The sequence below is a fragment of the Coffea eugenioides genome, unplaced genomic scaffold (genome assembly GCF_003713205.1).
Source record: "Coffea eugenioides isolate CCC68of unplaced genomic scaffold, Ceug_1.0 ScVebR1_59;HRSCAF=299, whole genome shotgun sequence".
Lineage (NCBI taxonomy): Eukaryota > Viridiplantae > Streptophyta > Magnoliopsida > Gentianales > Rubiaceae > Coffea > Coffea eugenioides.
In genome coordinates, this window is record NW_020864452.1 from 14,712 (window position 1) to 27,064 (window position 12,353).

The following is a 12,353-nucleotide window of genomic DNA, read 5'->3' on the forward strand; positions in this document are numbered from 1 at the left end:
AGCAAGATGAGGCGCACTAGTTCGAGCTCTACCTTGCCATCCTAGAGGCTACCAGTCTGTATACTGCAGAGGCCCCATTCTGGACCTAGACACGTGGAAGCCCAGGTCGGTCAAGGCTGGGCTTGGGCCCTTGATGGTCGTCCTGAAGCGCATCGCCACTAGGGCTCCGGAAGGGCTCCTGGACGGGATCCCGGGAAGGACGGAGAGAATCCCCCTCAACGCGGGATTGGGAGCTATGCAGGGTAAGTTTCGAAACGTACGGAGGTCGGGCTCTCAACAGGTATAAATGATAACATACATCCACTACCAAAGGTACGCTCACTATTGGCAAATTACCTCCGACTACTTTACTTCCTGTGGAACTTCACTCACAGGAAAACTAACTTGACCGTCGGAGTGCTCTCGGGAAAAACCTCAGGGCCCCATATTAGACCACTCTCTTGTTTGTTTTGCAGGCTTGGGACGAGCTCTTACCATCGGCACGCCGAGCTCATCAAATCAGCTCGGTCCGGGGAAGTTCCGCGCTTCTTCAGTTGGCGCCGTCCGTGGGAAACGAAAGGTTAGTGTAATTGTGTTGATGGCAAGGACGCGTTCCAAGCGAACCATGGAGAACACTGACCCCGGAGCCGGAGAGGGGTCCCAGCGGATGGAAGCCGAGGAGGCCAGGGGCACTGGGGGCTCAGCCCTCTCAGGAGAACAGAAACAGCAGATTTTTCAGTTTGTGACAGAGAACCTCCCCATGCTGGAAGACATAATCCGGCAGGCGAAGCAGGGGGGTGAAGCAGGGGGCGCGCAGACCTCCAAGGCGAAGGGTAAGGAGAAGGAACCCCCGCTCATTCTCTCTGAGGATGAGTCGCGGGACCAACCTCCCAGGAGGAAGCGGCCCCGGACCCCCCCTCGCCCACGGGCCTCGGTGGTTGGAGACAGTGAGAGGTACTCCCGTGACCGGTCCGCGGGAAGCCGTCCAAGAGACCCCTCCCCGCCAAAACCCACGCGGAATGGCCTAGAACGCTCTCCCGCCCGATCCGTCAAGAGCCGGCCGCGCGACCCCCTCATTGGAAACCTGTCCGAGATGAGTTCGAGCAGATCCTGCGGCCACGGTTGTACGAGGACAACTAAGCGACCTCACCCTTCACCCGGGAGATAGAAGACTACCCGCTACCCCGGAAATTCAAGATCCCGAGCATCGAGATGTACGATGCCTCGACCGATCCGGAAGACCACCTCTCGGTCTTCCTGACACACATGCGCCTGCAAACTGCGGCGGACGAGATCCGCTACAAGACTTTCCCCATGTTCCTGAAGGGGAAAGCCCGGCTTTGGTTCCAAGGCTTGGCTCCGGGAACTATCCGAAATTTTTCCGAGCTGGCCAGGCAGTTTGTCGCCTAGTTCGTCTCTTCCAAGACCTACTCAAAGAACGCGACTCACCTGATGGCCATCAGGCAGAGGCCCGACGAGTCCCTAAGGAATTTCATGACCCGTTTCAATACGGAGAGCTTGCAGATCAGAGACAAGGACGAAAAAGTGGTCATGGCTGCCTTCATGAATGGGCTCAGGGTGGAAGACCTCTTCTACAAGTTGGCCGAGCAGCCTCCTGAAAATCTGGAGGAGCTCCTGAAGAGGGCGCACGCGGCCGCCAATGCTGAGGAGGCGGCCTGCCTGAAGAAGGAATCAGATCGGGAGCTCGGCGATCGGAGAGGACGGACAAACCCCCCCGAGAACAAAAAGGGTCTGGCCAAGACGAACGTATTTGACCGGCTCTCAAAGGAAAAGGCCCCTGCTCCGACACCGCTCCCAGAGAAAAGCTACACCCCCCTGACTCGGCCCAGGGCCCAGATCCTGGCCGTCATGGAGGCAGAGGGCCTGGGAGGTCGGCCACCTAAGATGGGAACACCTCGGAACAAAAGAAATCAGGACCGGTACTGTGCCTTCCACCGTGATGTCGGGTATAATACGGAGGGGTGCTGGGCCCTGCAAAGGGAGATTGAGGATTTGATCCAGCGCGGCTTCCTGGGACGTTTCGTTCAGCAAGGTCGGCTAGGTCGGGAGCTAGGTCGGACCTACCGTGGAGACAGGGACGAGGGCTAGCGTCGCGACCGTCCTGAGCGGCGTGACGTCCCGCGAGGCCACTCGCCCGACCAAGACACCCAGAATTTGGCAGGGGTGATAAACACCATCGCTGGGGGCCCCACAGGGGGAGACAGCCATACAGCTCGGAAGAACAGGCGACCTCCTCTCGAGGGGGATGATTCCCTTAAGCGCCTGCGCATGGATGAGGAGATCACCTTCGGACCCAAGGATGCGGTTCCCCTAGCTTCCGAAAACCACGAGGCCATCGTGATAGACATTGTCACCAATAACTATCGGGTGAAGAAGGTGTACGTCGACCAAGGAAGTGCGGTCGACATTATGTTTTACCGAGTGTTCAAGGAGCTCGGCTTGGAGGACGGACAGCTGACCCCAGTTCGGACACCCTTGGTGGGCTTCACGGGGCCGCCCATCAACCCCGAGGGGATGATCATCCCGATGGTCACGGTGGGACAGGCGTCCAAATGTCGAACCATCCCTGTCAATTTCGTGGTAGTCAAGCAACAATCCCCGTACAATGTGTTCTTGGGTCGGCCTGCTTTGAACGCCCTCCGAGCTATTCCCTCTACGCTCCACCTCAGCGTCAAATTCCCCACTCCGGGAGGAATAGCCGAGGTGCACGGTGATCCAGAGGTGGCCAGAGCTTGTTACTTGGCCATACTCCGGGGGCGGGAGAAGGTGGTTGCCCAGACGATCATCCTGGAGCCCTATATCCCTGGGGACGAGGCCCGACAGCCGAGCACCCAGGACGAGATTGAGGAGTTTCCCTTGAGGGAGGACCGACCTGATCAGGTCCTCTGCATCGGTGCGCGGCTACCCTTATAGGAGAAGGAGGGCTTGAATGCCCTGTTAAGGGAATACGCCCAGGTCTTCGCTTGGATGGTAGAGGACATGCCAGGGATTCCGACCGACCTGGCCGTCCACCACCTCAACGTGGATCCCCGCTTCAAGTCGATGAATCAGAAGAAAAGGAAATTCGCCCCAGAACGGAACGAGGTGATCAGGAAGGAAGTCGACAAGTTGCTGGAATCCAAGATCATCCTAGAGGTCTACTACCCGACCTGGTTAGCCAACCCGGTACTTGTTAAGAAGGAGGACCAGACCTGGAGAATGTGTGTAGATTTCACGGACCTCAACAAAGCCTGCCCGAAAGACTGCTTTCCTTTGCCGAGAATCGACAGGTTAGTAGACTCCACTGTGGGTTTTGACGTTTTATGTTTTTTGGATGCCTTCAAGGGATACCACCAGATCGAGATGGCCGAGGAGGACCGGGAGAAGACTTCCTTCATCACTGAGGAAGGAACTTACTGCTATCGGACCATGCCGTTTGGGCTGAAAAACGCTGGGGCTACCTACCAGCGCCTGGTCAACAAATTGTTTCAAAATCAGATCGGCAGGAGTATGGAGGTCTACGTGGACGACATAATCGTCAAGAGCCGAACAGACCAGCAGCTCATTCCTGATCTGAGGGAGATCTTGGACATCTTGTGGGAGAGTAGGATGCGGTTAAACCCGAAGAAATGCACCTTCGGGGTCAGGTCGGGAAGGTTCCTGGGTTTTTTAGTTTCCCGAGAGGGGATCCGGGCCAACCCGGATAAGCTCCAGGCTATCATGGAAATGGCCCCCCCCGAGGAGCGTGAAGGAGGTCCAGCGGCTCACAGGAAGGATGGCCGCCTTGAACAGATTCCTCTCGCGTTCCGCGATCAGAGGGCTACCCTTCTTCCCAATCCTGAAAGCGCCCAAAAACTTTCAGTGGACTGAGGAGTGCCAAAAGGCTTTTGCCGACCTGAAGGCCTATCTGGCCGAGCTTCCCACTCTGACTGCCCCGGAGCAGGGGGAAACCATATTCCTATACCTGTCTGCTTGCAATGAGGCCGTTAACGCGGTTTTGGTGCGGGAGGACGGGGGGGCTCAGAGACCGATATATTATGTCAGCCGAGCTCTACAAGGGCCGGAGACGCGGTACACGCCGGCTGAAAAGCTGGTCCTGGCCCTGGTGCACGCTGCTCGTAAGCTCCGACCTTACTTCCAGACCCACGGCATCGTCGTCATGACCGACCAGCCCCTACGGCAGATACTCACCAGGCCCGAGGTTTCGGGCAGAATGATCAAGTGGACCGTCGAGCTGGCCGAGCACGACATCGGCTATCGGCCCCGCACAGCTATTAAGACTCAGGCCTTGGCAGACTTACTCGCTGAGGGGGCTAGCTTGACCCTGACCGAGCAGAGCTCTCCTCCCATTGAGGCACAGCCGGGAGAGTCTTGGATACTGTTCGTGGACGGGGCTTCCAGCAAGGAGGGTAGCGGAGCCGGCCTGCTGCTCATCTCGCCCACAGGGGAGGAGCTGACCTACGCTCTCCGGTTTGACTTTCCGGCGTCCAACAATAAAGCTGAATACGAAGCCCTGTTTATCGGACTGCGGATAGCCCACCAGATGGGTATAACCGCGATTAAGGTCCGAAGTGATTCCCAACTCGTAGTCCACCAAGTCCGCGGGGAATACGAGGCTAAGGAGGACGTCATGAAGAAGTACTTGACCAAGACTCAGGAGGTGATAGCCCTGTTCGGTGCCTTCGAAATCGAGCGGGTACCGAGATCACAGAATAAGCGTGCAGACGCTCTATCAAAGCTGGCATCCTCCTCATTCGCCCACCTGAGCAAGGAAGTGCTGGTAGAAGTGGTCAAACACAAGAGCATTGACCAGATCCAGGTCTTGGCTATAGACAGTCCGGCCTCCTGGATGACTCCCATCATGGATTTCCTCAACTCGGGCACACTCCCCGAAAGCAAGACTGAAGCTCGCCGACTCCAGCTCAGGACTGCCAGATACACCTACGCCGGGGGAACCCTCTACAGGAGGTCATATCTGTCTCCCTGGCTAAAATGCGTGACTCCCAAAGAGGGCGACTACGTCCTTCGTGAAATTCACGAAGGCTTGTGTACCGCACATGTGGGATCCCGGGTACTGGCCAAGAAGTGCCTTCTCCTGGGCTACTATTGGCCGTCAGTATTCCAAGATGCTGCGGCACTGGTTCAGAAATGCCGAACTTGCCAAGTGCACGCCCCGCTGCGCCACCAGCCTGCTCGGGAAATGGTTCCCATCCATAGCCCTTGGCCCTTTGCTCAGTGGGGTATAGACCTCTTGGGGCCCTTCCCTCGAGCTCCCGGGAGATATGAGCACCTTGTGGTGGCCATCGACTAATTTACGAAGTGGGTGAAAGTGGAGCCTCTGGCCACTATCTCCGGAAAGGCAATCCAGAAATTCTTCTGGAAGAACATAGTCTGCCGCTTCGGGATTCCACATGTCTTGATATTCGACAATGGGCGCCAGTTCGCCGAGAACCCCTTCAGGAGCTGGTGCGCCGAGCTCGGGATCAACCAACATTTCACGTCGGTCGGCCACCCCCAAGCCAACGGCCAGGTGGAGAACGCCAACCGGACCATTCTGCAGGGACTCAAGACTAGGTTGGAAGTAGCCCAGTCTAACTGGCTGGACGAACTCCCTAGCGTCCTCTGGGCTAACCGTACTACGTCCAGGACGGCCACCCATGAGACTCCATTCTCTCTGACCTATGGGGTTGAGGCGGTGGTGCCAGCAGAGATCGGTCTCCCCTCGCCTCGGACACAAAATTTCATCGCGCCAGCCAACGAAGAAGAGCTGAGGTATGGCTTGGACATGCTGGAGGCCAAGCGTGAGGAAGCGGCGATACGAATGGCTAAATACAAGAGCCAGCTCGCCCGCTACCACAACGCGAAGGTCAGGAGCATGCAGTACCATCCGGGAAACCTGGTCTTAAGGAAGAACTCGATCAGCCGAGCGCACAGCTCCAACAAACTGGACCCTACTTGGGAAGGGCCGTACCGAGTTCTCGAAGCAAGCAGAGCTGGTTACTGCAAACTCGCGAAACTAGATGGAGCGGAGGTATCTCGCACTTGGCACTTCTCGAATCTGCGGTTATTCGTATGGTAGGTTAGGCCACGATGTTTTACTGACCGTTCTTCGGAATGTAAGCTTCAATTTCATCATTGAATAAATGTTCAAACTTTCCAATTTTAAATTCATCATTATCATTTGGCTTTTAAGTCCAGATCTTACACTAGCACACTCAGGGCAACGCTAAGTGTCATAGTGGGGGGTTCGGGTTAAGGGTTAATGTTCGGCCCTAAGAGATCGGCACGCCCTGACCAAATTTGTTTAGAGGTTAAGGTTTGATGTTCGGTCCAAGAGGTCGGCACTCCTTGACCGAAGTTAAGGTTAAGGGTTGATGTTCGGCCCCAAGAGGTCGGCACGCCCTGACCGGGTTAAGGGTTATTTAGAGGTTAATGTTTGATGTTCGGCCCAGGAGGTCGGCACTCATTGATCGAAGTTAAGGTTAAGGGTTGATGTTCGGCCCCAAGAGGTCGGCACGCCCTGACCAAATTTATTTAGAGGTTAATGTTTGATGTTCGGCCCAGGAGGTCGGCACTCATTGATCGAAGTTAAGGTTAAGGGTTGATGTTCGGCCCCAAGAGATCGGCACACCCTGACCAAATTTGTTTAGAGGTTAAGGTTTGATGTTCGGCCCCAAGAGGTCGGTACGCCCTGAACAAATTTTGTTTAAAGGTTAAAGTCTGAGGTTCGACTCCGGAAACCGGCATGACTGCCTTTAAAAGTTGGATGCTCGACCCAGGAGGTCAGCTCGACAGAAAGTGGTTTTGTGCAGATTGATTAACCTGATGATCTTTGGCTACCTAGTAGTTTCCTTACAAGTATAACAGGTGCTCGGCCCGGGAGGTCGGCACAGATCTCTGGTTGATAGAGTTGGACACAGGCAAGAAGTGCAAAGTAATTTCCTTCGATTATATATGCATTCAAAGCCTACCTATTACAAAACTTCCTGGTCGACATAGGGCAATTTCCTTCGAGTTTCATATGTGCATTCAAAGCCTATCTATTACAAAGCCTACCGAGCTACCAAAGGAGGGATGCCACAGAGGAGGACCTGGCCGCGTATAGCTCGGCCCCTCTTCTTCTTGCTGGTAACCTGCTTGGAGAAGAAACTGAAGGTACACCTTAAACATGTTGAGACGCGTATGGCGAAGGCCATTCGGGAGATAGCTGTGGAGGTCCTGAACCCCGGGGCAGGGAAACCTATCCATTTTTGGGATGGACCTTCAAGAGCATTTTCAACTGGAGCATGGTCACATCCTTATAAGAAGATGGAAAGGGTTTCTGGAGTGGTCGCTGTCTTCATGAAGACACCCCCCTTTTGCAGTGGACTGCTGACATGAGAAAAATACGGCAGCAGGTTTCATACACTGAAAGAGTTGGTGATGCTAGATATCCGCGCCCTCCACACTGGGGAAAGATATGCCTCCTCTCTACCCCAGAATGGAGGGCTCAGCGCCCCTCCAGTACAGCTCGGCCCCTCAGGCCGCTTAGGCCACTGGCTCTTTCCCAGAAGCTCTGCCGGGAGCTTCGTCCTCCTCAAGGGGAACCTCCACCAGGTCAGCCCCTACGTCGCTCCTGCCCGCCAGCTCCTTCAGGGCATGCCCTTTGCAATACCCATCAAAGAGCCAGTCTATCTTCTCCTCGGCTTTAGGGTTATACTCCTTGAAAGCAGCCAAGTCGAAGCCAGGCAGGCCGAGCTCCTTGACCCAGTCCAGGGCCCTCGTGAAGCCGACCTGGAGGATGGGTTGGTTGAGGAGAGCGACGTCCTCAGCAAACTGTTGGGAGGAGATGAACTCCCGAACAGCCTTCTTGCGCTCCTGGCTGACGGTGCCAGAGAGCTCGATGGCGTGGTCCTCCCTCAGCTGGGCCACGCCCTTCTTCTCTTGGTCCAGCTCGGACCGGGTGGAGGCGAGATGGACTTGGGCAGTTTCCAGCTCCTTCTCGGCCTTGCCCAACTTGGCCTTAAGGGAGTCCGCCTCCTTAAGGGCCTGGGTAAGCCTCTGCTCTGTCTCCCGGTTCTTTTTTTTCATTTTTTCCAGGTCGGGAGATAGCTCGGAGAAGCGTGTCACCAAGGCTGCGCCAGCGGCATTGGCCTGAGGAGAGGGAAGTAAAGTCAGCACAGCACCAACTTTGTCTAGGAGGAAAACAGAAATATGGATGACTTGAGCGAAAGAAGACTTACTTGGGCCTGAGCGGTGAAGTACATGTCCTGGAGCTCGGACGGGCTGGCGAGCTCCATCCACCTCCGGTCGCGTGGAAGGACCGAGTCCGTTACCAGCTCCCGGGCCACCTCGGGAAACTGGGCTCGGTCATTGATGGAGAGCTCTCAGGACGGACAGAAGCGACGGGAGTCGTGCATAGTGGGAGTCTGGCCCGGCTTCAGGGGGGCCACGTGGCGAAAGTGCCACAAGCTGGGGGGAGCTGACTCCCGTGCGTGCTCCTCCGCGGAGCCAACCCCCAGGTGGACTGGACCCCCGGATATCAACAGAGGGGGGGCGGTACTGAGACCAGCGCGAGTTTCTTCCCGGGCTGGGAGGGCTCGTCCTCTCGGCCTCTTTTTTGCCCAATCGCCTTCTTCTTGCTGGCGGCCTTCTTGGAGGGGGAGGAGTTTGAGGCCTCCTTCTGGGGGCTCGAACTGGCCCTGGGGGCTGGAGAGGCCTGCTGGGCAGCCTCCTGTTACGGAGTGGTGGCGTCCACCTAGGGGAGTACACCCAGGAATTTGGAAAGCCTCCTCACTGCGGCAAGCAACACCAAGACAATCAGAAACAGGATAGTAACATAAAGGAAAGGGTAACAGACAACAGGGGCATGGAATCGACATTACAAGTATCGTCGTCGGTGGGGGAGGTCACCACCTCTCCAGAGAACCCGGACAGCTTCCCCATCAGCCCGGCCGTAGAGATCTGCTTGCTGGAGAACTTGGCCGCGTCGAGCTTCACCTTAGAGCTCACTAGTTGGATGAGGGTCTCTGAGTCCAGGTCCTCCGGGTCAGACTTGACCTCCCCGACCTTCCACACGTTGGCGTCAAAGCCAGTGGATTTGACGAAGAAGAAATCTCCTTTTCAGATTTTTATAGAGGAGGGGACCCCGTAGAACAGCTCCTGGGCATCCTTCTCCCCCTGACCTTGCTTCCCGGTCCGGCGGAAAAAGTAGTACCACCCAGAAATGGAGGACTTGAGAATGTAAGCAGCTCGGAAGAGGGAGAGAGAGTAAGAGATGGAGCAGACTCGACAGTAGATCAGGAATCCTATAATGATCCTGATCGAGTTGGGGTGAACTTGGGTGACCCTGAGCCCCCAATAGCTCAAGATCTCAGCCAGGGCTGAAGGGATCGGTAGCCGGAGCCCCCCGAGCAGCTGCTCCTTGTAGATGGCTACAAAGCCAGGGGGAGGTCGGCTGGCTCGGTCGTCGGGTCCGGGAGCCCTTGGCTCAAAGGCCGGAGGAATAGAGAAGGATCTGACCAGCTCGGCCACCGCCTCGGGTGAGATGGTGGCCTCTTCCTCGTCGGGGCGGCCGAAGTTGAGCTCGGCATGGCCCTCCTGCTCGGGGACAGGAGTTCCCTCGAAGGAGTCCCTATCCTCCCCAACTCCCTCCTGGGCTCCGCCAGGAGAGCCGTGTGGGGACTTGGGGGAGGGAACGGACGTGGCCTGTTGCTCGATGAGGGCATCGAGCTCGGCCGCCTCCTCCAGGGCTCGAGCGGAAGGAGAGTGAATGGAAGGAGAGCTAATGATGGCTATGGGCTCAAGGAAATCGGGATTAGAAGCGGAGGAAGAAGAAAAAGGAGGGGGTGATGATGAAGATGAAGATGAGGACGAGGACGAGGAAGAAATGAAGATTCTGGGGGCCCTACGCCGGGAAGGAATCTGAGAGGCGGTGGAGGTGACGCCGGAGTGATCCGACATAAAAAGCAGGAGGTGGCAAAGGGAAATGCGAAAGGAGGAGGAAAAGACTTACTGATGACTGAACCGGGAAGAGGATGAAGAAATCGCCGGAATCTGGGCAATGGAAGCCGGAAGCTTTGTTGCTGGAACTGGAGAGTGAGAAAATACACTAAGGAGAGAAGAATGGCAAATAGAGTCGGATGAAATCCGATGGCTCCTATTTATAGGGGGAGAAATGGGGGGAAAACGGCTGATTGGAATTGAACCGTCCCCATGTGAACGCATTTAATGAGGGTACGAAAACCGAAGAAAGGCGACAACTGAAAAGACGTGGGCGCAGCTTTTCTGTAACGGCACTGTACTGGAGGTGATCGCGGCAGAGTAGTGCGCGGCGCTGGCCTTCCACGTGGCAGGGGTAGATTAAGTCGGCCTGGCAGTCCTACCTAATCTAGGGGGCTAGTGCAGAGGCCCCATTCTGGGCCTAGACACGTGGAAGCCAAGGTCGGTCAAGGCTGGGCTTGGGCCCTTGATGGCTGTCCTGAGATGCATCGCCACTAGGGCTCCGGAAGGGCTCCTGGACGGGATCCCGGGAAGGACGGAGAGAATCCCCCTCAACGCGGGATTGGGAGCTATGCAGGGTAAGCTCCGAAACGTACGGAGGTCGGGCTCTCAACAGGTATAAATGATAACATACATCCACTACCAAAAGTACGCTCACTATTGGCAAATTACCTCCGACTACTTTACTTCCTGTGGAACTTCACTCACCGGAAAACTAACTTGACCGTCGGAGTGTCCTCGGGGAAAACCTCAGGGCCCCCTATTAGACCACTCTCTTGTTTGTTTTGCAGGCTTGGGACGAGCTCTTACCATCGGCAAGCCGAGCTCATCAAGTCAGCTCGGTCCGGGGAAGCTCCGCGCTTCTTCATATACCAAGCCTAATAACTTCCTTCAGGACTTGATTGACATGACTTAGCCAGTCTACTCGTTCAGCTTTGCCTCAGTTGTAGATCAGGTTCGCAAGATGTACCCCGAGCTGAACGTAGAAGCTCTGAGCAAACCATATAATTTCGATGCTAAGTGAGAGCGGCCATCTCAGCTCGGCTCATCCAATTCTAGGGTCGAGCCTTCACCAGCTTCAGTCACCTCAACTCGTCACCGCATATGTACGGTCGAGGTTGGCCCTCCATCTGCAGATATCTCGATTTGGATACTGTTCATGTCATGATGGCTGACATCCCACTGAGAAGCTTAACATCTACATGGCAGGAAGACAAAACGTTGACAAGGCCCAACCACTGCTGTGTTATGTCAACGCAGATTAGACATGCACAGTCAATTTCAGATTTTAAGGAATTGAAGTCCACTATCCTTCTCCAATCTATGTCATATAAATATCCCTCCCACTTATTCTAAAGAACAACAATGAAAAACTGGGTAAGAGCCACCTCATTAGAGCACTTTGACTTCAACATACATTCAAACTGACTTAATCATCGGAGGTAGATCGGGGGATAAAGCCCCGTTTGTAGTGATCTTGGTAGGTGAATCCCGTCATTCTTGCATCCCGCCTAGCAGGATAGCTGTACAAGTCAGCGCGGCTTGAATGCCCGGAAATCACCCCTTCAATTGGCACTGTCTGTGGGAATCAGAGATACTCTGATATAAAATCTACGCGCTCTAGGAGCAGGAGGATTCCCCTCACTGGGGTTGAGCCAAGTACAACTACCCAGCACGAGAATAACTCAGAGGATCAAGAGTCCTAACAAACCTAGCCTGCGAACGAAGAAACCCTCGTCTGGATGGCTAAGTTTGTAGCTGAGAATCCTAGTATCTTTGAGGAGCTAGGAAGGTTCTTCAAGAAGCAAGGGAAAGAAAAAGTCGAATCCTCTAAGCGACGGTCGGCAAAATCTCCTGGAATCCTTTTAGAAGAGGAGTCCTACGACAGGCACCCTGTCCGCAGTCCTTCCAAACGCGTCTCATCTAGGTCTACGTCTAAAATTGCCTCCATTTCGAAGGCATTTATCCAAGGTCTTTTGGGAAGACGCCCTATTGAGATGCATTGGCATCCGAAGGGGCTAGCCATCGATTACATGAGAGCTCCACCCTTCACGGATGATATTAATGGAGAGATGGTTCCCCTGAACTTCAAACTTCCAGTATTGCAATCTTAAGATAGACGAGGCGATCCAAAGGATTACATCCATTCCTTTATTTCTGCTTTCAGGTTATACTGCATTCCTGACTCCATCATCTGCTGTGCTTTTCCAGTCTTCCTCCAAGGGACTGCCCGAAAATGGTTCTGAAATTTAAAACCTAGGAACATATCTTTTCTAGGTAAGTTCGTGGATAAATTTATCCATCTGTTTGTCTCATCTAGGCCAATGACAAAAACTTTAGCCTATCTGATAAACATATAGCAAGTCCTATGAGAATCTCTATGCTCATATGTA

At 54.8% G+C, this 12,353-nt stretch overlaps 2 protein-coding genes across 2 annotated transcripts; both read left to right on the plus strand.

Moving 5' to 3' along the window:
- Positions 1-1,431: 1,431 nt before the first annotated feature.
- Positions 1,432-2,088, plus strand: LOC113758607. The gene has a single exon (XM_027301384.1). The coding sequence runs from the start codon at positions 1,432-1,434 to the stop codon at positions 2,086-2,088; it is 657 nt and encodes a 218-aa protein (XP_027157185.1).
- Positions 2,089-2,967: 879 nt separating this feature from the next.
- Positions 2,968-7,359, plus strand: LOC113758608. The gene is made up of 4 exons (XM_027301385.1): positions 2,968-3,798; positions 3,842-5,182; positions 5,300-6,010; positions 6,979-7,359. The coding sequence occupies exons 1-4, from the start codon at positions 2,968-2,970 to the stop codon at positions 7,357-7,359; spliced, it is 3,264 nt and encodes a 1,087-aa protein (XP_027157186.1).
- Positions 7,360-12,353: the final 4,994 nt, after the last annotated feature.

Excerpts from the sequence above, each read along its gene's own strand:
- LOC113758607 (XM_027301384.1), top strand. The coding sequence starts at position 1,432 with ATGGCCATCAGGCAGAGGCCCGACGAGTCCCTAAGGAATTTCATGACC.
- LOC113758608 (XM_027301385.1), top strand. The coding sequence starts at position 2,968 with ATGGTAGAGGACATGCCAGGGATTCCGACCGACCTGGCCGTCCACCAC. Across the intron at positions 5,183-5,299 it reads ACCAGCCTGCTCGGGAAATG|TGGGTGAAAGTGGAGCCTCT; the intron begins GTTCCCATCCAT and ends TAATTTACGAAG. Across the intron at positions 6,011-6,978 it reads CGAAACTAGATGGAGCGGAG|GGCAATTTCCTTCGAGTTTC; the intron begins GTATCTCGCACT and ends TGGTCGACATAG.